Source organism: Symphalangus syndactylus, chromosome 11, assembly GCF_028878055.3.
Source record: "Symphalangus syndactylus isolate Jambi chromosome 11, NHGRI_mSymSyn1-v2.1_pri, whole genome shotgun sequence".
In the NCBI taxonomy this organism is placed as follows: domain Eukaryota; kingdom Metazoa; phylum Chordata; class Mammalia; order Primates; family Hylobatidae; genus Symphalangus; species Symphalangus syndactylus.
In genome coordinates this window covers 56,572,647-56,599,725 of record NC_072433.2, presented here as the reverse complement: position 1 = coordinate 56,599,725, position 27,079 = coordinate 56,572,647, and the positions used below count along the sequence as shown (strand labels likewise).

Below are 27,079 nucleotides of genomic sequence, written 5' to 3'. Positions count from 1 at the left end.
TGTGAGCTTCCTGTCTTCCAGACTCTGCCGGTTGGATGAAGTGGATTCACTTTCCTCATCTGTAAAATGGGATGATGAGGATCACGCACACAGTGAGGAGGGAACGAGTGGATCACGTGAAGCACTTGTTCGCAGTGCCCTGCACAGTCAACAAGGTAAAAGGGTAAGCTATTATTATTGTCTCCACCTGAGACAGGAAGCAATGATGTTTGTTTTCTGTCTGTTCCATAGGAGCTTCATGAAGGCAGGGGCCTTGTCTGTCTCGTTTGCCCCTGAATTGTACTTGCTGCACAGTAGATGCTCAGTAAATGTTTGCTGAATCAATGCAGGATTTTTCATTTGAGGGAACACATTGTCCCTTCTGACTCTCCCTATTTGCAACTCAGGGGTCACAGAAAGTCCAGGTCACTGAAGGGTTGCTCTCTGGGGCCATCAACCCTGTATTCCTGATCTCTGTAGCTCCCCAGGATCCAGCCCAATGCCTCATTCGTAGTAGGCATTCAATAAATATTTGCTGAATAAAGAGATGAGTGAATGACACAAGTTGACACTCAACAATATTCAAGGCAAGAAACAAGTACTCGTCGCTGGATCCTTCTTTTTTTCCATGCCCTCCATCAGCGGGTCCAACCAGCAGCATTTCCAAAATACGCTTTGCAGCTGAGCACTAGGCTCCAGTTCCTGCTTTAGCTCCAGGGTCTGAACCAACGCCACCTCCCGCCCAGACAACTCCCACAGCTCCTAACTGGGTCCCAGCTGCCGCTCTCGCGCCCCCTACAGGATACTCTCCACACTGCAGCCGGCGTGATCTCATAAAACTGAAATCATCAGTTCATGCTTTTTGCGGGCTCACCACCCTCCAAAATGGCATTACATCAAAACCCAAACCCCCTACAATGACTGGCTGCCCCCTGCCTCATCTGCCCTCCCTCTCCCGTCTCGTGCTGGGCCTCCATGCTCCCTTTGAAAATGCCTTGGGTTCTTTGCACTTTCTGTTCCTGGAAGAGAGTCTGGGGTCCCAGACGAGCTCTCAGAGCCGCAGAGAGCGTCTGCTTGGGAAGGAAGCAGAGGAATGGGCCTTCTCCCTGGTTGGTTGCATGGCTGCCTCCTTTATCCTTCGGGTTTCAGCTCAAATGTCACTTCCCGACCATCCCATCTAACCCAGTTCTTCCTCCATCTTCCCACCTCCACAGAGAGCCCCAGGACTCAGAGGAATGGCCTCAATCTCATTTGTGGTCCCGTGACCTAACTTCCCTGTGCTCTGTCCCCCTCCCTCCCCTCCTCTCATCTGCTTTGGTGCACAAAGCATCATAATGCTTTGATATATTACTTTATCTTTTTTTGGTTGTTTCTCTTTCCTCTCATTCTCCCTTTTCCTTCTCATCAAAACAGGCAGCTGTTGCCTCAGGGGAGGGATATAGCAGAAGGGGAACAAGAAATAGCTCATACATCTTTCTGGCTGTTCTTCTCTTTTAGGAGAACTCAGAGAGTTCTCAGAAGAACTAAGGGGTTGGAGGGGATTTGAGATACCGCCAAGGGTCTTGGAGCCACAGTGGGGAGAACAGAACTTGGGGAGAGACTTCCTGTGGCTGGGGGAGAGAGAAGAGAGAGAGGAAATAGTGGGATCCTGGGCTGTGGGTCTTGGGGTTGTGCTTCCTGGCACCTCCCTGGGGAGGAAGCAGGACCCTGGAGAAGAGGCTGCCTCCAAGCCCGGAAACCCTAACTCATCCTCCCTTGAGCTGAATCCTGCTCACAGCCGTTTGGTTTGGCCCATGTAGTCTTTCAATTTTTTCTGATGGATTTCCAAAATTTAAAAGATTGAGGCTGGGTGTGGTGGCTCACACCTGTAATCCCAGCACTTTGGGAGGCTGAGGTGGGAGGATCGCTTGAGGTCAGGCGTTTGAGACTAGCCTGGACAGCATAGCAAGACCCCCATCTCTACGAAAATAAAAAATTAGCCAGGCATGGTGGCACTCATCTGTAGTCCCAGCTACTTAGGAGGCTGAGGCGGGAGAATCACTTGAACCCAGTGAGCTATGATCATGCCACTGCACTCCAGCCTGGGCAACAGAGAAAGACCCTGTCTCAGAAAACCAAAACAACAACAACAACAACATCAGAAATAAAAGATAGATTATTTCAAATTTCTCTTGAAAGTTCAGATTTAGATTTGCAGCTTGTCTGGATAAAGAGATCTGGTAGTGCTAGGCCTGTGTTTCCAGGGGCGTGCCTGTGAGCCTGGCACAAACATGCTACGTCCCCCACAGTCCCACCTCTTGCTGCTAAGTCACAGCCAGTCCACTTTGTTTGTCTTTGAGACAGAGTCTCGCTCTGTCACCCAGGCTGGAGTACAGTGGTGCGATCTCAGCTCACGGCAGCCTCCACCTCCCAGGTTCATTCTCCTGCCTCAGCCTCCTGAGTAGCTGGGACTACTATGACATTGACATTCAACCAGAATGGACCAATTAATATCTCCTCCTTACTTGAGGAGAGAAGGGGTCCAGGGTCTGGACTATATAAAAGTTTACGTTTATGCCAGACCATAGAAGGGTCTCTTAGAGAGAAAAAGAAAACAAGAGAGGAGGTGCTAGGGTTTGAATGTATGTGTTCCCCCAAACTTCCTATGTTGACACCTAACCCCCAAGGTAATGGCATTAGAAGGTAGGGTCTGGAGGAGGGGATTACATCAGGAGGGCCCCACCTTCATGCATGGGATTACAGTAGTGAATGCCCCCATCCACGGTTTCAGCTCCTTGTGGTCAACCACCATCCCAAAATATTAAATGGAAAATTCCAGAAATAAATATTCATCAGATTTTTATTACACTATATTGTTATAATTGTTCTATTTTATTATTGTTGTTGTTAATCTTTTACTGTGCCTAATTTATAAATTAAACTTCATCACAGATATGTATGTATAGGAAAAAATGTAGTATATACAGGCTTCAGTGCTATCCGTGGTTTTAGGTATCCACTGGGGGGTCTTGGAACGTATCCCCCTAGGATAAGGTGGGGGCTACTGTAATACCCTCATAAAAGAGGCTTCAGACAGCTGCCTGGCTCTCCTGTCTCTCTTGCTATGTGAGGACAGAGCATTCGCCCCCTTTTGTCTCCTTCCACCAAGAACACAGTAAGAAGGCACCATCTAGAATCAGAGAGAGCCTTCACCAGGCACTGAATCTGCCCGTGCCTTGATCTTGGACTTCCCAGTCTCCAGAACCATGAGAAATAAACTTCTATTCTTTATAAATTGCCCAGCCAGGGGTATTTTGTTACAGCAGCACAAACAGATTGAGACCAGGGGGAAGTGGGTTGGAGAGGAAGGTTATAAGAAATAGTTCTAAGAAGCAACATTTGCGCATGGATTTGAAAGAGTGAGCCTCATGGAAATGGAGGATGGATGAGGAGAGAAGAGCCTGAGGGACCCCAAGGAGGGGGAGCACCTGGCATGTTCCAGAAGCAGCTGGAGGTGGAGCTGCTGGTGCACACCTGGAGAGGCAGCAGAGAGCAGGGATACAGGGTGGAGGAATAACAGAGGCCACATTGCTAGTGCCTTGTAGACCACGGTGAGCTGTCTGGATTTCATCCTGAGCGACATGGGGACTCATCAGAGGGTCCAGCTCACCAAGGTCCACTACTCTCGGCTATTCCACTACCCTCCATCCCATCTACCAAGCCCCTCGAGTCCCAGGGAGGGCCAGACACAGCTCCTGACTCTCAGGAGCTTCTCCAGCTCACGCAGCTCATCTGGTGTCTCTCTGGGGCTGCAGCTGGCAGCACATGTGATTTACTCGTCCCTCCCTGAGCCAGTGTATTTGGGGGCATCTGTTCCATTTTTACTGCTTTGGGCCGGGGCTTTGGTACTCCTTCACAGATCAAATCACCACCTCCCTTCCCCACTAATCCCAACAGCTGGTTACCGCTCACCAATTCCCCTGCTCTGATTGTCAGGGGAAGAATTATAAATAAATGTGTATAAGCAAACAGATGCTGTCATTTAAAAAATCGATCCATCTAGCAAAAATGCCCCACTTAGGACTGAAGTGGCATACTGCAGAGCATGTGTCTTGGTGGCATTTTAATGAAATCAGAAAAAACAATGGCGGAGCTCAGTAATAATAGATTCCAAAAGAGCAAATGGACAAGGACAGAGGGAGCGAAGAAGTACAGACACACTGTGTGGCTCTGATGGCCAGGACCCCAAGCCATAGAAGACAGGCAAGTTTCCCTCTCTGTCCCCTACCTGCTTCTCACTTGCTCCCTTGTTCAGCCTTCCTCTGCCTCTTCAACCTGTTTATGACATGAAATCAGACTCATTTGTTATCTTTTTTGTGAGTCTCCGAAGCAGGTGGCAAAGTTTTTTCCCACCTTGTGGTTTCTAGAAACCTAAATCCAGCGTGAAGTCCTGCTTGTCCTCCTTGCTGTCCTAGTCACACAGCTCCCAGCCTTGCTTGTGGTCAGCAACGTACTGAGAGACAAATGGAATGGGAACAGACGTGGCCATTGCCTGGTCTGTCGCATAATAACCTCCCACATGAGATCTGCCATTGTCTTACCTCAATCACAGGCTGAAGGAAGAGGACTTGGAGACCTCTGCAGGGGTTAAACCCTCAGATGGAAAAAGTGCAGATCCCTGAATGACTGCATGGCACAGAGCCTCCTTTCCATCCACATCAGCATGCGATGGGAGGGAGAAATAAATGTAATATGTCAGGCCACTGAAATTTTGGGATAGTCTGTTACTGTAGGGTTTCTACTCTAATACACAATTAGTTCCAAAATTCATTCATTTGTTCTTTATTCACTCTGAGCATCTGATAAAAATAGCGGACATCACAACAATCTGGGGAAAGGAATAGCATGAGCCTATTTTTCAGATGGAGAAACTGAGGTTCAGAAAGGTTAGGTAACCTGCTGAGATTTATGCTGCTGATACTAATCACAACAGCTGCCACTTACTGAGCATTTACTATGTGCCAAGTACTGTGCTAAATGCTTCATATACAGTATCTTCTTTACTCCTCATAAAAAGGTATTGTTATCCCTATTTTACAGGTAGGGAAACTGAGGCTTAGAGAGATTAATCCAGTTGCTCAAGAGATGGGGGTAGGGAGGGAGAAGGGGAGGGAAGGCAAGAGAAGGAGGGCAGATAGGTGGCAGAAAGAAAAGGGGGACACAGGAGAGAAGGAAGGAATAAATAAATGCAGAAGTCAAAACAGAAAGCTAATACCACCTGTTCTTCCAATCCCAAGAAGGAGTCTCTAATAATCATCTAATCAAATTGCATCTTAAAAATACCAGCGTGTTTCAAATCAGGCCAGCCTTAGAAAACTGGAGAACTACATACACACACACACACGCATGCGCGTGCCCCATAAAGGTTAAAACCATTACATCAAAATAAAACATATGGCCACCAAATCTGCATTTATTACATCTAATTGGAAGAGACACAGTCAAGTACATGAATATTTCAGCAGTTTCCAACATGCAAATCACCATGCCAGGACCCAATTACTCGCTAATCGGCACATGCCCGGCTTTTGGTGCGCTGGACTGGAACAACACTCCATCCTTTCCCCACTGGCTGCAGTGTCTGGGTGGCTGCTAATTCTGAGTCACTTATCATTTACTTCTGCCTTTAAATAGCACCCTGTGAACAGAAAGACTTGAAAACCCTCCTTCTCACCAGGTTATACCCTGGATTAGTGTTTGGGGAATACTATGAGCAGCGGCAAGCTATTTGGTTCTAAAATCAAATGTAAAATTCAGATCTTTTAATGTAATCTCTGATCTAATCAACGTTAATGTAAAGATTTTGGTGATGTTGTTTTAGCCACAGGACATAGAGTGAACAAATGGGAATTAATAGAGATTGATTTTCTGGCCAATTCCCATAAAGTCCCGTGTTCCTATGCAGAGCGCAAGATGAGAATACGACAGCAGTATTTTCCAAAAACACTGGTCATTTGGCCCTTGGTTGATCATTTGGATTTTTGCCCCCAGGATTCTTACCATGCCTAAGTATCACCGAGCAAATTATGCACCTGATATTTTTCTTTGAACCGACTCCCTTTATGTTTATTTTTGGTAAATTTTGCATTATTACGTAAATATGAATTCAGTATCACTTGCCCTGTTTAGAAGGTATATTAGTGGCCAGGCACGGTGGCTCGTGCCTGTAATCCCAGCACTTTGGGAGGCTGAGGAGGACGGATCACTTCAGGTCAGAAGTTCGAAACCATCCTGGCCAACATGGCAAAACCCCAACTCTACAAAAAGTACAAAAATTAGCCAGGTGTGGTGGCTCATGCATGTAGTCCCACATACACAGGAGGCTGAGGTGGGAGGATCACTTAAGCCCAGGAGGTGGAGGTTGCAGTGAGCTGAAATCTCACCACTGCACTCCAGCCTGAGCAACAGAGTGAGATCCTGTCAAAAAAAAAAAATAATTATATATATATATATATATATATATATATATATATTAGGAAAGTTTAGGCAATGCAACAAAGACCACTGACCCCAGCCAGGTGTGGTGGCTCATAAATATAATCCCAACATTTGCGGAGGCCGCGGCAAGAGGGCTGCTTGAGACCAGGAGTTTGAGGGCACAGTGAGCTGTGGATCATACCACTTCACTCCAGCCTAGGCAACAGAGCAAGAGCCTGACTCTACAAAACAATTTAAAAATTAGCAGGGCATGGTGGTGCATGCCTGTAGTCTCACCTAATTGGGAAGCTGAGGCAGGAGGATTGCTTAAGTCCAGGAGTTCAAGGCTGCAGCAAGCTATAATCAAGCCATGCACTCCAGCCTGGACAACAGAGTGAGACCCCAACTCTAAAAAATGAAATAAAAAATGATCCCAAGAGTTCAAAGGTTTAACATAGCAAATGTTGTGCATCCAACATGGGCTGACGGAAGGCTCTGCTTCACTCAGAGACTCAGGCAGAGGGAGATGTCCTGAGACTGGGTAATCTATATGAAAAGAGGTTTAATTGGCTCATGGTTCCACAGTATATACAGGAAGCATGACAGCTTCTGGAGAGGCCTCAGAAAACTTTCAATCATGGCAGAAAGTGAAGGGAAAACAGGCATGCCATTTTTTTCTTTTTCTTTTTTTTTATTTTGAGACAGAGTCTCACTTTGTCCCAGGCTGGAGTGCAGTGGCGTGATCTCGGCTCACTGTAACTGCTGCCTCCTGAGTTCAAGCTATTCTCTCACCTCAGCCTCCTGAGCAACTGGGATTACAGGCGCATGCCACCATGCCCAGCTAATTTTTGTATTTTTTTAGTAGAGACAGGGCTTCACCATGTTGGCCAGGCTGGTCTCGAACTCCTGACATCAAGTGATCCACCTGCCTCAGCCTCCCAAAGTGCTAGGATTACAGGTGTGAGCCACCACGCCTGGCCTGGAAACAAGCAGGTCTTATGTAGCCAGAGCAGGAGGAAGAGGCGGGGGAGGTGCTACACCCTTTAAACAACCAGATCTCATGAGAACTCTATCAGGAGAACAGTAGAGAAGGGGGAAATCCGCCCCCATGAGCCAATCATCTTCCACCAGGCCTCACTTCCAGCATTGGGGATTACAACTTGACATGAGATTTGGGCGGGGACACAGATCCAAGCCATCAAGAGGCAATGCCCTCTCAGAATGCCTGGCCTCCTTGGTCACTGAACAGGAGATGACAGAGCTCGAGGGCCACTCGCTGACATTTAAATCTTCCACCCAGAGTCCATGGGCCAAGAACAGTCATCACATGGCCCTGCCTAACTCCTAGGTGACTGGGAGGTGTGGGGGTGCACATGCATCCTGGGAAGTGGCAAACGTCTCTGCTGCAGAGCATAACTGCAAAAGCACATAAAGCCATGTGATTAAATTCCACCTAGGATGCTGTGCTGTAAGACTGCTCTGAGCCAGAACATTAAAAAAGAAATTAGCAAGAGTTATAAACATGGTAAAGACATTTGTAGCACCAAGCTGAGACCTTCTCTTTGACTCCAGCGAAGGGATTAGGAGAGAATTGAAAAGGAAATTACTTTCACAATATGACTCAATGTTATTTAATGTACGTCCCTGTATCAACTAAAATTACCTGCAGGAAAAACTAAACCATGGAAAGAAAGTCTCTGAGGCAAAACAGAAACCAGACAGGGAGGAAAGATGTGTTATGTAAAGTAAGAATTCTTGGGTGGACAACAACATCACTGGTGTGACAGACGGTATTATCCAAAGATGACAACACCAATCTATCCCATCTCACAAGCTCTTACAATGTGACAATGACAGGCCTCCTTCAAAATGGAAGGAGCAGTCTGCGTCCTCTCCCTTTGATTCTGAGTGGGCCTGAGATTATGGCAGAAGAGAACCCCATGACTTTCAAGGCAATGTTTTAAAAGGTCATATACCCCAAGAGTAATGAACACACCTAACACCTAGATCTTGATTTCTGATACCATTCTCCAATAAAAGAAACCAGGCTTCTTAAAAAAAATGGCTGATTCCAGGACTGGGGCAGGAAATACACGTGATGAGCCTGGAGCATATTGTAGCATCAAAAAGTAAGGAAGTACACACATACGTGCACACACACACCACAGGTGCCAATGTGAAGAAGTTTCCAATGGCCAAAGCTAGAACAATTCAAACAACAAAATTATAAGTCTTGGCTGAACGTGGTGGCTCATGCCTGTAATCCCAGCACTTTGGAAGGCCAAGGCAGGCAGATCACTTGAAGTCAGGAGTTCAAGACTAGCCTGGCCAACAAGGTGAAACCCCATCTCTACCAAAAATATAAAAATTAGCCAGGCATGATGGTGCATGCCTGTAATCCCAGCTATTAGGGAGGCTGAGGCACAAGAATCACTTGAACCCGGGAGGTGGAGGTTGCAGTGAGCTGAGATCACACCACTGCACACCAGCCTGGGCAACAGAGCGAGACTCTGTCTCAAAAAAAAAAAAAAAGTAGTCTTGGATTATAACCCAGAGTGTAAAATAAATAACCATGAGTCAATACAGGCATTAATAAATGATTACGTAAATAAATAAATGGGAAAGAGAATGGAGAAATCTTCCATGCTGAATAATTCCAAATAATTTTTTAGATACCCCACCCTCCACCCCTGAGGAGACTGAAAATAACATCAGTCAGGTGCAGTGGCTCACACCTGTAACCTCAGCACTTTGGGAGGCTGAGGCAGGAGGAATGCTTGAGCCAAGGAGTTGGGAGACCAGCCTGGGCAACATAGTAAGACCCTGTCTCTACTAAAAAAAAATTGTATGGCAGCTCAATAATGAGAACACATGGATACACAGAGGGAAACAACACACACTGGAGCCTACTGGAGGGAGCAAAGGGGAAGGAGGGAGAAGATCAGAGAAAATAACTACTGAGTACTAAGCTTAATACCTGGGTGATGAAATAATCTGTACAACAAATCCCCATCACACGTTTACCTATATAACAAACCTGCATATGTACCCCTAAACTTAAAAGTTAAAAAGAATTTAATTAAAAATAAAATAATTTTTAAAAGACTAACATCAACAGTGGTAAGTCATGTTGATAGTATGTACCCTTTTTTTTTTTTTTTTTTGAGACGGAGACTCGCTCTGTTGCCCAGGCTGGAGTGCAGTGGTGTAATCTCGGCTCACTGCAACCTCTGCCTCCTGGCTTCGAGTGATTCTCCTGCCTCAGCCTCCTGAGTAGCTGGCATTACAGGTGTGCGTCATCACGTCTGGCTGATTTTTGTATTTTTAGTAGAGATGGGGTTTCACCATGTTGGCTGGGCGAGTCTTGAACTCCTGGCCTCAAGTGATCTGCCCACCTCGGCCTCCCAAAGTGCTGGGATTACAGGCGTGAGCCACTGCACCCAGCTGGATAGTATGTACCCTTGATATGATGTGATTAGAAGGGTACTTCACCCCAAAACGCATAACCCCAGCCTAACCATTAGAACATCAGAAAAACCCAGCCAAGGGACATGCTACAAAATACCTGCCTAGTACTCAAGACGATCAAGGTCATGAAAACCAAGGAAAGTCTGAGAAACTCTCACTGCCAAGAGAAGTCTAAGGAGACATGGCCACCAAGGTAATGTGGTGTTCTGGATGGGATCCCAGAAGACAGAAAGGACATGAGATAACAACTCAGGAAATCTGAATAAAGTATGAGCTTTAGTTATTTTTAAAAAGTATGAATATTGGTTCATTAATGGGAGGAGACGCACTATACCATCTAAGATAGTAATCATAGGGAAAACTGGATGCAGGATATATGGGAAACTTCTGTACTAGCTTTCTGATTTTTCTGTCAGTCTAAATGTATTCTGAAATTAATTTTTTAATTTAAAAAAATCATACAGTCTGAAGCCATCCTGTTGAACAGACCATGCAGAGAGAACACAGTGGAAACAGAGATGCCCCACTGGATGTGATGATGGCTCACACCTGTAATCCCAACACTTTGGGAGGCTGGGGTGGGAGGATCACCCGAGCCCAGGAGTTCGAGACCAGCCTGGGCAACACAGCAAGACCTTGTCTTTACAAAAAAAAAAAAAAAAAAAAAATTAATTAGCTGGGCATGGTGGCTCATGCCTGTAATCCCAGCTACTTGAGAGACTGAGGCAGGAGGATCGCTTGAGCCCAAGAGTTTGGGACCAGCCTGGGCAACATGGAGAGACACCGTTTCTACAAAATAGAAAAAAAATTAGCTGGGTGTGGTGGCGTGGCCCTGTGGTCCCAGTTAGTCAGGAGGCTAAGGTGAGAGGATCGCTTGAGCCCAGGAGGTCAAGGCTGCAGGGAGCCTTGTTCACGCCAGTGCACTCCAGCCTGGGCAACAGAGTGAGACCCTATTTCAAAAAGAAAGGAAAGGAAAGGAAAGGAGAGGAAAGGAGAGGAGTGGGGAGGGGAGGGGAGGGGAGGGGAACAAATGCACAAGGACCCCCAGCTGTTCCAGCCCCCAGATATTTGAGTCTTCCCAGCCCAGGTGCCAGACATGCATGTGATGGGGGCCTTTCAGATAACTTCAGCCCCTGGGCGTCTAGCTCCCCAGTTGACACCAAGTGGAACACAGACAAGCTGTCTCCAGCAATCCCTGTTCACATTATAGATTATTGCTCAAAATAAATGTTGTTTTAAGTGACCAAATTTTGTGGTTGTTACTCAGCATTAGATACATGGGACAACTGGTCTGCAAACCGACTTCAGTGGTTGATGTGTCTTCTGTACTGACTTCTGCTACGTGCTGGGCACTGGCGACACAAGATTCATAGGCTATGGTCCCTGCCCTTGAAGAATTCACATTCAAGTAGAAGAAATTGAGTGCCATGAGAGTGACGGCAAACTGACAATACTGGATTACATGGATCAATACAGCACTTCAGAGAAGGAGAAATGAGTGGATGGCTCTAGGGGATCCTGGGGATACTGATGCCAGTGGCGCCCTGTTTGGAGCAGCCGCTGTGAAGACGCTGGCTGCAGTGGGGGAGAAGCAGCCAGGACTGTGCACTCCACGGAGCTGGTGGGAGCCAGGAACACTCAGGGCTCCTGCCTGCCCTGCTGTGAGCTGGTGGAGTGGGAGCCCCGTGCTATTCTGGCACAGCTGCAGCCGCCCAGCCATGGCTCCAGACCAGTGCATCCCTAAGCCCTCAGGGGGGCTCAGAAGTTCCTGCTCCAACTCTCTGGCCTCTCCCTGCTCCCAGCGCTCACTTCGATTTCAGAGCAAAGCTGTGGCCAGGCCTGGGGACTGTCACAACCTGGCCAGGTGTTACACACTCGGGGCAGTGCTGACATACCAGCCTCCTGCCACCTCGTTCCCCTCCAGACTTTGGTCACTGACAAACATGGGAGGGAGGCCAAGGGGGAGCAGGACAAGAACTCAGGACCCAGCAAATGCCAGGACTGAAAGAGCTGTAACACAAACAGGCTGAAACATGCCCCTGTACTTACCATATTGCAGGAGATGAGAGGGAGAGAAGAGCTGCAGCCCTTTGGGGAGCCCAAACCTAGGGGCTCCCTGAGCCAGAGCTGTGACACCCTCTTTGGGGCTCTACGGCATCTCCAACCTCTCGGGCACCACTGTGTTCCCCTTGTCTAGATGCAGGTGCCCACAGTGGAAGCCACTTGCAGTGCATCAGACACAGCTGTAGGCTTGCACAGAGCCAGCACCTGTGCCAGCGCCTGGAGCTGCCCACCCTGCCACAGCAGCCAGTGTGCCTAGCTGTGCACAGTGGCCGGACCCCATGCTCGCTCACTCACACACCCCTGGATGCTCCATGCCTGGCTCACCCTTGGCAGGTGTGGGGTCTGGTCCAGTAGCATAAGCCAAGTGCAGCCTGCCAGGCTGAGTCAGCAGAACAAGCCCACCCAGCGGACCCGAGCAAAACTCGGGCAAAGGTGCTACCAGCCACAGAGGCTTCTGGCTAGAAATCTTACAACAATATGAGGAGAGAGGAGAGAGAATAAGCACTTATTGAGCACCTCCTATGTTACACTGTTCTTTTTTTTTTCCAGACAGAATATCACTTTGTCACCCAAGCTGGAGTGCGGTGGCACCATCATAGCTCACTGCAGTCTCACACTCCTGGGCTCAAGCGATCACTCCCACCTCAGCCTCCTGAGTGGCTGGAACTACAGGTGCAAACCACTGTGCCTGGCCAATTTTTAAAATTTTTGTAGAGATGTTGTCCAGGCTGGTCTCAAATTCCTGAGCTCAGGTGATCCTCCTGCCTTGGCCTCCCAAAGTGCTGGAGCTATAGGCACAACCCACTATGCCTGGCCTACCCTGTTCTAAATATGTTACAACATTTATATGAATTAATCCTTCCAATTAACCTTATGATGTCATTATTATAAATATTTCAGAGATGAGGAAACTGAGGCACAGAGAAGTAAAGAGATTGCTCAGGGCCTCCCAAGTGGCAGAGACGGGGATTTGAAAGGTGTGCTCTAAACAGAACATATGTTTCTCATCTATAAAACGAGTGTATCAGACAAGATGAACTCCGTGGCCCTTCCTGCCATCAAGGCTTGTGTTCGGGACATGTGTGGGTTTTGCCTGACTCACATCTGTTCTCCTGCTCCCAGTAACACCACCTCAATTTGGGTGAGTGGTACTGCTCAACTTCCACTCTCAGTTAAGGATGGACACTAACTTGGCCTTGGCCAGTCACAGCATCACAACCATCATGCACAGTGATTGGCTCAGGTATCTGCATGTGACATGCCAAGCAGTGGCAGTCTTCTCAGGGACTTTTGCTAGAACTCTTGGGAAAGAGGTACTCTGTTTCCTCTGGGCTTGCTAAGCAAACATGGGGCTGCCAGGGGCCACCATAAGAAAAGAATCTACCTGGGAATAAGGTCGGCTCAGAAGAAAGGACAGGCCAGGAGATGACGCAAGAGTGGCCAAGATGTGACAACATCCTCAGCACCTAGATTCTGCTGTGCTTGAAGCCAGACCAATCCTGAGATTTTCTGTCATATGAGCCAATAAATGTCTACTTTCTTGCTTAGAATAACTTGAGTTGGATTTCTGTAATTTAAAACCCAATGATGTCTAACACAATTTAGTGATGATGACATGTACTAGGGTTTATGTTTTTGTATTCCTAGTAATGTATCCCTAGTAATGGTAATCTCCCAGAAGGCCTAAAGAGTACGTTTTAATCTTTGTAGCTTCACTCCACCCCTAGCAGTGTCTACAGTGCCTAGCACATAGGAGGGCTTGCGAAAATATTTGTGGAATTGTACAGATAGGCATCACTGATCACTTTAACCCCAGCTTCTCTGGTTCCATTGCTAGACATAAGTCCTCTGAAGACCTGAGGGCACTTAGCATTGATCTGATTCCTACAGAACATGAGGCTCTAAGTAATCAACAGTCTAAGAATCTACAGTTTTTTCAACCAGCCAGGTCTAGTCATAGGGAATGGACATGACATGATAGCAATGCAATTGTTCTTAAGAGCACAGCCTTTTTTTTTTTTTTTTTTTTTTTTTTTTGAGACAGAGTCTCACTCTGTCACCCAGGCTGGAGTGCAGTGGCACAATTTTGACTCACTGCAGCCTCCATCTCCCGGGCTCAAGTGATTCTCGTGCCTCAGCCTCCTGAGTAGCTGGGATTGCAGGTGCGTGCCACCACACCCAGCTAATTTTTGTATTTTTAGTAGAGACGGGGTTTCTCCATGTTTGCCAGGCTGGTCTTGAACTCCTGACCTCAGGTGATCCACCCACCTTGGTCGCCCAAAGAGTGAGCACAGGCTTTTAAATCAGACATAGTGGCTGGATGTGATGGCTCACACCTGTAATCCCAATAGTTCAGGAGGCCAAGGCAGGAGGATCACTTGAGCCCAGGAATTCAAGACAAGTCTGGGCAATATAGTGAGACCCCCATCTCTACTAACAATAAAAAATTAGCCAGGCATGGTGGTATGTGCATGTGGTCCCAGCTACTCTGGAGGCTATGGCAGGAGGATTACTTGAGCCCAGGAGTTCAAGGCTGCAGTGAGCCTGGATCATGACCCTGCATTCCAGCCCCAAGTGAAAAAGTGAGACCCTGTCTCAAAAAAAAACAAGAAAGAAGGAAGGAAGGAAGGAAGGAAGGAAGGAAGGAAGGAAGGAAGGAAGGAAAGAAAGAAAGAAAGAAAGAAAGAAAGAAAGAAAGAAAGAAAGAAAGAAAGAAAGAAAGAAAGAGAAAGAAAGAAAAGGGAGGGGGCCGGGAGCAGTGGTTCACATCTATAATTCCAGCACTCTGGGAGGCCAAGGTGGGTGGATCACTTGAGGTCAGGAGTTCAAGACCAGCCTGGCCAACATGGTGAAACCCCATCTCTACTAAAAATACAAAAATTAGCAGGGCGTGGTGGTGGGCACCTGTAATCCTGCTACTCGGGAGGCTGAGGCAGGAGAATTGCTTGAACCCACTAGGCGGAGGCTGAAGTGAGCCAAGATCATGCCACTGAACTCCAGCCTGGGCGACAGCGTGAGACTCTGTCTCAAAAAAAAAAAGAGAGAGAAGAAAAGAAATCTGACATATCTGGGGCCATATCTTTTCCCACGTCTTATCAGCTGTGTGACCTAGGGCAGGTTACTTACTACCTGGGCTTCAGTGTCCCCCTCCTCTTTAAAATGGAGCTGTTACTACCAGTGTCCCCAGTACCCTGCAGACATAAAATGAGATGTTGTATTAATACATAAAGCACCCAAATCATGGTAAACACTCAAGAAATGGTGACTCTTTCTCGTGTTAAAAACAGAGTCAATCAGAATGATGATGATAATTATCAAGGTCCCTTCAGTCCCCGTGGAAAACCAGCCAAGCTGTTTGTCTCTATGCACCCATCCCACTATTAGGGCCTCTCCTGGTGGATGCAGGATAGGACAGGACATATGCTCCACCCTTACTTCTGCTGCAGCCTCCAAAGGATGAACACACCAGGTTGGATGCAGCCCCCAGAAACCTCCTGCAGTGGGGTCAGCAGGACAAAGAGGCAGCTGGGTAGCACCCAATGTCTTTCCAATAGTGCCCAACGTGGAGGGGACTAGAATGCTCTAGAATGCTTAGGACCAGGCACGGTGGCCCATACCTATAATCCCAGCACTTTGGGAGGCTGAGGTGGGAGGATCACTTGAACCCAGGAGTTGGAGGCTGCAGTGAGCTATGATTGCGCCACTGCACTCCAGCCTGGGTGACAGAGCAAGATCTTATCTCTAAAATAAATAAATAAATACAATATTGAGGAGCAGAGGCCAGGTTGTTCCCTCTTGCTTTATGTTGCTATAAAAGAATACTAAACAACTCCATCTTGGATGCTAATCTGCCGTGTTGACTTCTGATTAATTCCAGTTCCAGGAAGGTCTCTAAGATTTCCAGTTTATCTATTGTTCCTTGTGTAAGAACAGATACTTACTGTAAATCCTGCCCTTGGGTCATACAACCTTGATGTTAATCATACTTCAGTTTTCCTGCACATCCCTTCCGAACCACCCCTCCCCTGTGGTAATAAGCCCTGGGTCTAGGGGGTAACTGTGTGAGGATCCACCATCTTGACCCTCTGCTGCCCAAGATACAGACATGGCTTCTGTTTGTAAGTCCCTATGAAATGTCCCTTTCTAAGAAATTGGATTTGTCAGCCTCTTTCTTCAGCCTCTCAGCTTCCTCAGACTTTGGGGTAGGTTTGCATAGACCTGTCTACCATGAACACTAGGTAATTTATAAGGAAAAGAGGTTTCATTAGCTCATGGTTCTGCAGGCTGGGAAGTTCAAGGGCATGACCCTGGATTCTGGTGGGGGCTTTCAGGCTGCATCACAACACAGAGGAGAAGGTCAAAGGGGAAGGAGATACATGGGAAGCGGGGAAAGCATGAAGGGTATCTTGGCTTTGAAACAACCCACTCTTGTGAGAACTAATCCATTCCCAAGAGAACTAATCCAGTCTTGCCAGAGCAAGAACTCACTACCATGAGAACAGTACCAAGCCATTCATAAGGGATCCGCCCCATAACCCAAACACCTCTCACTAAGCTCCCTCCCAACACAGACACACTGGGCATCAAATTTCAACATGAGCTCTGGGAACAAACCATATCCAAACCATAGCACCCCTCAAGATAGCCCAGAGCTTTAAGCTTCTTCCTTGTATTCATCTGTTCTCATGCTGCTAATAAAAACATACCCGAGACTCGGTAATTTATAAAAGAAAGACTCCACATGGCTGAGGAGGCCTCACAATCATGGCGGAGGGCGAATGAGGAGCAAAGGCACATCTTACATGGCGGCAGGCAAAAGAGCTTGTGCAGGGGAACTCCCATTTATAAAACCATGAGATCTTGTGAGACTTATTCACTACCATGAGAACAGTATGGAGTAAACCACTGCCATGACTCAGTTATCTCCCCCTGGCCCCACCCTTGACATGTGGGTATTATTACAATTCAAGATGAGATTTGGTGGCGAAGACCCAGCCAAACCATATCACTCCCCTAACCTCACCCTGCCGTGCTCCAGTCCTGTCCAGGTTTTCAAAAGAATCCTGGTGAGCATTGGAGATACAAAAAGCACTGGGACAGGCCTGGAGGCTGCCAGACCTGGGTCTGGTGCTTACTGCCTATGGGGCAGTTTGCAGGGGTGTCGAGCAAGCCTATCTGCATCCAGCCATCTCCCTGGCCTCCTGCCACGTGCCTGCTCCCAAGCAATCTTCCCCTTTGCAAAACCTGCCATATTCTGCTAGCCCCTAATATTATTTCTTACTCCTCCTTCTCTATTCTCAGGGGCATTTTTTTCACATTTTAACATATGAAATTGGAATGCACCTTGCAGACAATGATGTCATGTCATCACTATAGACTAGGTGGTCATTGTAACATAGTTGTCATTGCCTGAACATGTGCAAACTTGGTTGAAATTCCTCACGGAATGACTGGACAACAGCAATCCATCAACGCCTCCTTGGCATGGAAGAAAATGCTTCCCAGTCACCCCTTGTACCACCAGCAGGAGCATCCAGACTTTGGGGAGTTTTGCTCTAAATCACTGCCACAGTCTCTCCTGCCTCCACCCCAGCAGACCAGCTGTTTTCTCTGCCTGGAACAATCTCCTCTCCATAGCAAAGTATCTGAATTACCCCCTTTCCAGTTATTTGTTGCTGTGCTGTCTTAAAACTTAACAGGATACAATAACCATTATACCATGCTTGTAGACTCTAAGGGTTGGGAAATGGCACAGAGGAGACAGTTTGTCTCTGCTCTATGATGTCTAGGGCTCAGCTGGGAAGAGGCATATGGCTTGGGGCTAGAACCTTCCAATGGTTCATTCATGTGAGTGCCCAGCTCCTGGGCTGGGAAGACTCCTTACGAGGGAGTGCCAGGCTCCTGAGTGCTCCAGCAAACAAACAGAAGCTGCACCGCTGTCTATGACCCAGCTTCAGAATACCCATAGTGTCACCTCTGCCATATCCCACTCAAGCCTGTCACTCAAAGGGAGGAGCATCAAAGCATTTGCAATCATTTTTTAAAACTGCCACACCCTTCTTTACCTTTGATGTGAACCTGTGACATGTGCCTGTGGTTCTCCACATGTCACCTAACATGACACACTCCTCACAGTTATTGCTATTTATTATTTCTTTTTTTTAGAGTCAGGGTCTTGCTCTGTTGCCCTGGCTGGAGTGCAGTGGCATGATCATAGCCCACTGCTCACTGCAGCCTCCCTTGAAGTTCAGGGCTCAAGCAATCCTCCCACCTCAGCCACTCGAGTAGCTAGAACTACAGGCATGGGCCACCACGCCCAGCTAATTTTTTTTTTTTTTTAGATGGAGTTTTGCTCTTGTTGCCCAGGCTGGAGTGCAATGGCGCCATCTCCGCTCACTGCAAACTCCGCCTCCTGAGTTCAGCAATTCTCTTGCCTCAGCCTCCCAAGCAGCTGGGATTACAGGCATACGCCATCACGCCTGGCTAATTTTGTATTTTTAGTAGACACAGGTTTCTCCATGTTGGTCAGGCTGGTCTCGAACTTCCAACCTCAAGTGATCTGCCTGCCTCGGCTTCCCAAAGTGCTGAGATTACAGGTGTGAGCCACTGTGCCTGGCCGAATTTTTGTTAGAGACAGGGTTTCATCATGTTGGCCAGGCTGGTCTCAAACTCCTGACCTCAAGTGATCCACCTGCCTCAGCCTCCCAAAGTGCTGGGATTACAGGCATGTGCTACCATGTCTGGCCTTTTTAAATTTTTTTGTAGAGATAGGGTCTTGCTATGTTGCCCAGGCTGTTCTCGAAATCCTGGCCTCAAGCAATCCTCCTACCTCAGCCTCCCACAGTGCTGAAATAACAGGTGTGAGCTGCTGCGCCTAGTGTATTTATTAATATTACATCTTTAATTGTCTAGGACTGTGAGTTCCTAAAATCTAACTCAGATCATGTCACTCTTCTGTTCAAAACCTTCCAAGGGCTTCCCATTTCACCCATAACAAAAGCCTAAGTCCTAATGACATCCAGTAAAGCCCTACAAGAGTTGCCCCCAAGTTATCTCTCTGACGTCATCAGCTTCTACTCCCCAACTTTTGCTCCCCACCACCAACCACGATGACCTCTGTGCTCCTTCTTTAGATGCCCAGCACACCTGCTATTCCCTGTGCCTGGAACTGTCTTCCCACACATGGCCCCATATGACTTACTCTCTCACCTCCTTCAGGTTGCAGCTCAGGTGTCACCTCATCAGAGAGGGGCTGAGCACTCCATGCAAACCAGTAGCCCTCACCACACACACATAGAGCACCATTGTTCCCCCTCCCCTGCTTGAGTCATAACATATATAACAATGCATATAATTTTCTAATTTCCTGTTTCTCACTACTAGAACATGGGTAGGGATTTGTGTGTTTGTCCACTGCAAAAATCGCACCAAAACTTGACATCATCCTTCACCCATACCCAAGCCTTCTGACATGTGACTTATAAGCCTCTCCCATCAAGTAATAGATTCTCTGTCAGCTGCCGTGACTCATTCCTGTAATCCACACTTTGGGAGACTGAAGCAGGGGGAACACTTGAAGCCAGGAGTTTGAGACCAGCCTGGGTAACATAGTGAGACCCCCTCTGACTTCTATAAAAAAATTAAACTTAAAAAACTGGCCAGGCTGGCCGGGCACGGTGGCTCATGCTTGTAAACCCAGCACTTTGGGAGGCCGAGGTGGGCAGATCATGAGGTCAGGAGTTGGAGACCAGCCTGGCCAACACAGTGAAATCCCATCTCTACTACAAATACAAAAAATTAGCTGGGCGTGGTGGTGTGCACCTGTAATCCCAGCTACTCGGGAGGCTGAGGCAGGAGAACCGCTTGAACAGGTTCTCAGGTACTGCTTCTGGATATTTCAATTCAGTAGTTCTAGAGTCAGGTCCAGCTACCAGCCACTAGGCTGGCCAGGGTTTTGCATTTTCACTGGCTTTCCAGAAAATTCAGAGGGAGATGGCACCCACATTTTTGGAAATGTGGAGGTTGCACAGGAGCCAAGATTGTGCCACTGCACTCCAGCCTGGACGACAGAGCTAGACTCTATTTAAAAAAAAAAAAAAACTAGCCAGGCATGGTGGGGTACATCTGTAGTCTCCGCTACTCAGAAGACTGGGCTGGGAGGATCACCTGAGCCCAGGAGGTTGAGGCTGCAGTGAGCTATGATCACACCACTGTACTCAAGCCTGGGCGATAGAGTGAGACCCTGACTCTAAAAAAAGAAAAGAAAAAAGATAATGGATTCTCATTCCTTAACTTTGGAATCTGATTAGTTTTGTGACTGTGGCCAATAGAATGCTACTGGATTTAGCCCACTGAAGTGATTTGTGCCATTTATGGGTTAAGAGGCTTGCAGTTCCTGGTCCCCCTCTTGGAAGCCACTGTCATGTGTACAAGCCCAGGCCAGCCTGCTGGCTGGTAGCTGACTACTAGTCTAGTGGTCTCATTGCCCTAACCAACAACTAGCTGACGCCAGACATTGGAATGAGGCCACCCTCACATGAGCAAGCCCCACCAAGATCAACAAAGCCTGACCCAGATGAGCAAACTTCCCAGCCAATCCATAGACTTTTGTTTTAAACTGTTGAGTTTTGGAATGGTTTGCTACATAGCATTATGTGTGGTATCAGACAACTGATACAAGCACTTAGCCCAATGCCTGGCATGAAATAGATGCTCAATAAATATTTACAGCACAAATGATTCAATAAATGAATCACCTTATGGGGTCTTTTTTTTTTTTTTTTTTTGAGACAGGGTCTCACTCTTGCCCAGGCTGGAGTGCAGTGGTGTGATCATGGCTCACTGTGGCTGCAACCTCCAAGGCTCAAGCCTCCTAAGTAGCTGGGACTACAGACGTGCACTGCCATGCCTGGCTACTTTCTGTGACTTTTAGTAGAGACAAGTTCTCGCTATGTTGCTCAGGCTGGTCTAGAACTCTTGAGCTCAAGTGATCCTCCGCCTCGGGCTCCCAAAATACTGGGATTACAGGCGTGAGCCACCACTCCCAGCATCTTATTGGTCACTTAATAAATGACCAAGCACATCAAGCATCATGCTTGACAAATATTTGTTGAATTAGTGAGTAGAAAGTGACAGGTTCCTATTTTAGAGGTAGGTGTGGGCAAGTAAGATCTTTTGTCTTTTAAGGGCTTAAAAGAACGTCTCCTGGGGTGCGCTGGGGGAAGGTAGTAGTTTTGTAGTGTTTAGTCTATAAGGAAGCTAATGCTTGAGTCTGTCTTGACCAGGAGCTTTGGGCTGGCTGTGGCCTGGATTGTGACTCCACGTGAGGGCACAGGGAAGTTCTGATGGAAAAGGGTCTTACAGCAGCAGCCAGAGGACCCAGCCCCAGCCATGAAGCTCTGGGCCTGACCTTTAGGTCAGCTTTATGCAGTTTCCAGAACCTTCTTCCATCCTTAGCTCCACTTCTCCAGGCATTGGCTACATTTCCAAAAATGTGGGTGCCATCTCCCTGAGTTTTCTGGAAAGCCAGTGAAAATGCAAAACCCTGGCCAGGCTGCTGGCTAGTAGCTGGACCTGACTCCAGAACTACTGAATCGAAATATTCAGAAGCAGTACCCAAGAACCTGTATTTTAAGAATTTCCACACTGCCCACAGGGGTCCTTGGACACAGAACCGGAAGGGCAGCCTGTGCCATTACCAGCAGGTGAATGGAGGGTTGGAATAAATAGATTCTGGGACAGAGGGAAGAACAGGGAGTGTAGCTTGAGACATTTAACTGCCTTATCTAACCATTGCTACCTCCTGGGGAGGTCGGTTATCATACTGTGAAAGGGAAATAAATCTCAGGATCCCAAAATCGCTAAGCCAAAGGGAAAAGTCAAGCTGGGAACGGCTTAGGGCAAACCTGCCTTCTATTCTATTCCCAAAGAAGATGGCTAGTCAGATAAAAAAGCTACATACCTCCTCACAATTTGTCCACAAGGGATTTTCTTATGGACTCAGGACAGACAGAACTCACAGTCATCCCTCTGCTCACTGAGATAAATGCATATCTGATGGATTCCTTTGAAAAGGCTAATCAGAAACTCAAAAGAATGTAACAATTTGTCACTTATCCACCTATGACCTGGAAGCCCCTTCCCTGCTTCGAGTTGTCCTGCCTTTCCAGACAAAACCAATGTACATCTCACACATGTTGATTGATGTCTCATATCTCCCTAGAATGGATAAAACTAAGCTGTGCCCCAATCACCTTGGGCACATGTCATCAGGACCTCCTGAGGCTGTGTCACAGGCCCGTCCTTAACTTTGGCAAAATAAACTTCCTAAATCGACTGAGACCTGTCTCAGCTATTTAGGGTTCACAATAGCTATTCCATGAAGATGATATAGAAGTTAAGAAGAAATCACTTAGGCAGATAGCCTTTTACTCTTGTAAAAGGCTTTTCTTTTTAATGAAAAGCAGCCCCAAATCATTTTCCAACAAAGAGCAGCCTGTAAAGTTGAGCTGCAGATATAGACAAGCAAGCTGGGAGCTTGCATGGGTGACTGAGGGCAGGAACTAACAACTAGACATTTTCAAGATAGTGGCTCCATCTTCCCTTCTCTGCCAGCCACGTGTACTGTAAGAAGCAGACAAGATGGCGCTGATCAACTGGAAAGCCCATTTGCATAATAAGATTAGGGTGAGGTGACTAGCCTTCTGCACACACTATGTAAACGTCACACCTGATCGAACCAATCTATGAGCCCCATGTAAATCAGACACCGCCTCCTCAAACTGTACTATAAAATTTGCACATTTGCTGCCAACCAGTGTTTTCCACTCAGACACCCCTTCCTCGATAGAGGAAGCTGTTTCTCTTTCTCACTTCTTCTACCTATTAGACCTCCGCTCCTAAACTCCTCATGTGTGTCCATGTCCTAAATTTTCCTGGCTGCAACAATGAACCCCAGGGTATATATCCCAGACAACGTAGCCACTTCAGAGTTGGACACTGAGGCTCAGACAGAAAGTATCCTGGTCTGCCTGACTTTATGTTGGGGTCTTTTTGCTTGTACCCCAGGGGAACCCACTCAACAGAACACCTGGTATTTTGTTCTCAGTCTTCGCGCAAGGTCATTTTAGGCTTGCTAGCTCCCTGCTGAAGGTCACATGCTGAAATGAAATTGAAAGCACAGAATAACTAAGTGAGCAGACCCTCCACCTGGAAAATCCAGGTGGCATCAGTGGAAGAGCCAAGACGTGGGAGGTTTTCATGTTTATTTTTAAGCAATTGAAGTAAATTAAATGTCTCTTTCATGGCCAAGCTAAATGTTGTTTGCAAGTTTGGAGCTTTGTTTGTATGTATATATTTTAAATAAATTTGATAATTAAGTCACGAATGTTCCCAGCACACTTGGATATATTTAAATTACGGGTTTCTGATCAAATGGAGAAAAATCACAAATATCAGCCTAAATGATGCCTTTTTCTGTTCAGTGCCTTTGCAGCATTCGAATGGGTCTGTCAGCTTAATGGCCAATTCTAAGGCTGCTGGGAATGACAGGAGGCGGGAGGACTGGCAAAGAGACTACAGGAAGTGAAACCCTGTGGTGAAAAATTGTGGTTCTTTTAAGAAAACATTTCATCTGCGCCTGTAATTCATTTCAACAAGACAGTTTTGAAAACACACAAACAAGCTGGTAAAAGGGGTGTTTGTCTCTGCCTGACTGGCAGCACTCCGTACCCACCATTAACAGACAGTTCCTGAACATTGTGGCTTCTGGAATTAGGGGGTCCCAGGTCGAACCTCCTTTGGCCCTTGCTGTGGTGCCTGTCTGGGCAAGTTGGAGATTCTAGTGCCTGCCCTACTCTAGTCTCTGTAGAGTAACTGCCCATCCACTGTCAAAACAAATTCAGATCCAGTAAAGAGTGGCTTTTCCCATCCCTATGTCCTGAATGGTATTGCCTAGGTTTTCTTCTATGGCTTTTATGGTTTTAGGTCTTATGTTTAAGTCTTTAATCCATCTTGAATTAATTTTTGTATAAGGTGTAAGGAAGAGATCCAGTTTCAGCTTTCTGCATATGGCTAGCCAGTTTTTGCAGCACCATTTATTAAATAGGGAATCCCTTCCCCATTGCTTGTTTTTGTCAGGTTTGTCAAAGATCAGATAGTTGTAGGTGTGTGGTGTTATTTCTGAGGCCTCTGTTCTGTTCTATTGGTCTATATATCTGTTTTGGTACCAGTACCATGCTGTTTTGGTTACTGTAGCCTTGTAGTATAGTTTGAAGTCAGGTAGCGTGATGCCTCCAGCTTTGTTCTTTTTGCTTAGGATTGTCTTGGCTATGCAGACTCTTTTTTGGTTCCATATGAAGTTTAAAGTAGTTTTTTCCAATTCCATGAAGAAAGTCAGTGGTAGCTTGATGGGGATAGCATTCATTGAATCTATAAATTACTTTGGGCAGTATGGCCATTTTCATGATATTGATTCTTCCTATCCATGAGCGTGGAATGTTACTCCATTTGTTTGTGTCCTCTTTTATTTCCTTGAGCAGTGGTTTGTAGTTCCCCTTGAAGAGGTCCTTCACATCCCTTTTAAGTTGGATTCCTAGGTATTTTATTGAATGGGAGTTCACTCATGATTTGGCTGTTTGTCTGTTATTGGTGTATAGGAATGCTTGTGATTTTTGTACATTCTACTATAAAGACACATGCACACGTATGTTTTTTGCAGCACTGTTCACAATAGCAAAGTCTTGGAACCAACCCAAATGCCCATCAACGATAGACTGGATAAAGAAAATGTGGCACATATGCACCACGGAGTACTATGCAGCCATAAAAAAGGATGAGTTCATGTCCTTTGCAAGGACATGGATGAAACTGGAAACCATCATTCTCAGCAAAGTAACACAAGAAGAGAAAACCAAACACTGCATGCCCTCACTCATAAGTGAGAGGTGAACAATGAGAACACATAGACACAGGGAGGGGAACATCATACACCAGGGCCTGTCAAGGGGTGGGGGGCTGGGGGAGGGATAGCATTAGGAGATATACCTAAGGTAAATGACAAGTTGATGGGTGTAGCAAACCAACATGACACATGTATACCTATGTAATAAACCTGCACGTTGTGCACATGTAACCCAAAACATAAAGTATAATTTAAAAAAAAGAAAAAAGAAAAGTCCTATTTGAAGGAAACAAACCAAAAGAGTGGCTTTATTTGAAAGGATTATTGCAAGGGGCAGGAGGGACTATTTTTTTTCTTTTTTTTTTTCGAGACAGAGTCTTGCTCTGTTGCCCGGGCTGGAGTGCAGTGGCACGATCTCGGCTCACTGCAAGCTCCGCCTCCGGGTTCACGTCATTCTCCTGCCTCAGCCTCCCGAGTAGCTGGGACTACAGCCGGCTAATTTTTTGTATTTTTAGTAGAGACTGGTTTCACCATGTTAGCCAGGATGGTCTCGATCTCCTGACCTCGTGATCCACCTGCCTCAGCTTCCCAAAGTGCTGGGATTACAGGCGTGAGACACCGCGCCTGGTCAGGAGGGACTATTATAACAGGGGAAGGGAGACTATTGCAAAAGAGAGTACGCTATGGCCACAAGGGTTAGGCCAACAAGAGCTTTTGTTTTATAGGAAGAAGAAAACAAGGCTAGAAAGAACCTGAAGTGGGGTGAAAGGGTGACATGACGGGTTAGTAGATCAGAGAATATATCAACCTGAGGCCAGCCTGTTGAGGAGGGGCTGTCTGCTGGCTCAGGCCCAGGGTGAGCCAAAGTTCAGTGGCCTGGAGGAAGGAAAGAATCTTAATCAAAGTGGTTGACAAGCATTTTATAAGGATTGATTAGTGGGACAAGCAGTTCAGGTAATCACTTATAAGACAACGAATTAGAATTGGAGGGTCTGTGTCTTGTTTACCTGCTCTCACAGGTAAACAATGGGGGTGGTGTCCTGGAGTCTTATCTAAGTTCTGTTGCGGGGGTGGGGGGCGATTCTTTGCAGTAAACTTTTTTCCACAACACAAAAGGGTGAGAGCAATTCCTTTTATCTTTACTTTTTCCCAGGGACACAAGACTCAGGGAAAATTCAACATTGTCACTACTCAAGGGTGGTAACCTAGTGTAGCACATAACCATGAGGATTCTAAACCTGTGGCTGCTGAGTTCAAACACCAGCATCCCAGTGAGCCTGGTGGGTTAGGAGATCTTTCTGCTGTACTTGCTCCCTCCCTGATACGGTTTGGCTGTGTCTCCACCCAAATCTCATCTTGAATTGTAGCTCCCATAATTCCGTGTTGCAGAAGGGCCCAGTGGGAGATAACTGAATGATAGGGAAGGTTCCCCCCATACTGTTCTCCTGGTAGTGAATAAGACTCATGAGATCTGATGGTTTTATAAGGGGTTTCCCTTTTCACTTGGTTCTCATTCTCTCTTGTCTTCCGCCATGTAACACGTGCCTTTCACCTTCCACCATGATTTTGAGGCCTCCCCAGCCATGTGGAACTGTGAATCCATTAAACCTTTTTGTTTGTAAATTGCCCAGTCTGGGATATGTCTTTAGCATCAGCATGAACGCAAACTAATATAGTCCCTAAAATGGGGATGATCATGATCATTACAATAGCTACGATCTTCATATTTTTAAAGTATTTTAGCACAGTACCTAGAATCCATTAATCTATGAACTGATCTTGAGCAAGCCTGTTTCCTACTCAGACCCCAAGCTCAGTATGAACGTAACTTTCCATGCCTCTGTGCAATGCTGCAAAAGGCCTGCATACTTGGAGTCCGTAGGAGAGTGTGCTCAAAACACAAAAGCCCCAGTGACCCAGCACCACTCGGCATCAAAGCAAAGGTGGCAGGAGTGTGTCCCCTGGCCACTTGCCTTCTCACTCGAACAGACTGTGGATGCAGCACTTGCTCGTGGGTAATTGTGGATCTGACTTTCCAAAAGTACAAGTATGTGGCCACTTTAATCACTGAGCCTCAGTTTCGCTCTCTGTAAAACAGGGAGAACTAATAATCCTAGCTGCTGGGATTAAACGGTGGATGCAAACAGCCTTGTACGAAGTTGTTATCTGTGCAGAGGAAAAAGCGGCGTGGAAGGACCCAGAGGATACAGC

At 46.7% G+C, this 27,079-nt stretch overlaps 1 protein-coding gene across 2 annotated transcripts in view; it reads left to right on the top strand.

Moving 5' to 3' along the window:
• KDM8 (lysine demethylase 8) overlaps window positions 1-27,079 on the top strand; it is a 47,555-nt gene continuing 20,476 nt past the window's right edge. Inside the window, exon 1 of one of the 2 annotated variants that reach the window (XM_063612806.1) lies at window positions 1-163. In XM_063612806.1, coding sequence (XP_063468876.1) covers window positions 72-163 — 92 coding nt within the window. In that variant the 5' untranslated portion in view covers window positions 1-71. The remainder of the gene's footprint in view (window positions 164-27,079) is intronic. The other variant, XM_063612809.1, reaches the window with a different exon arrangement.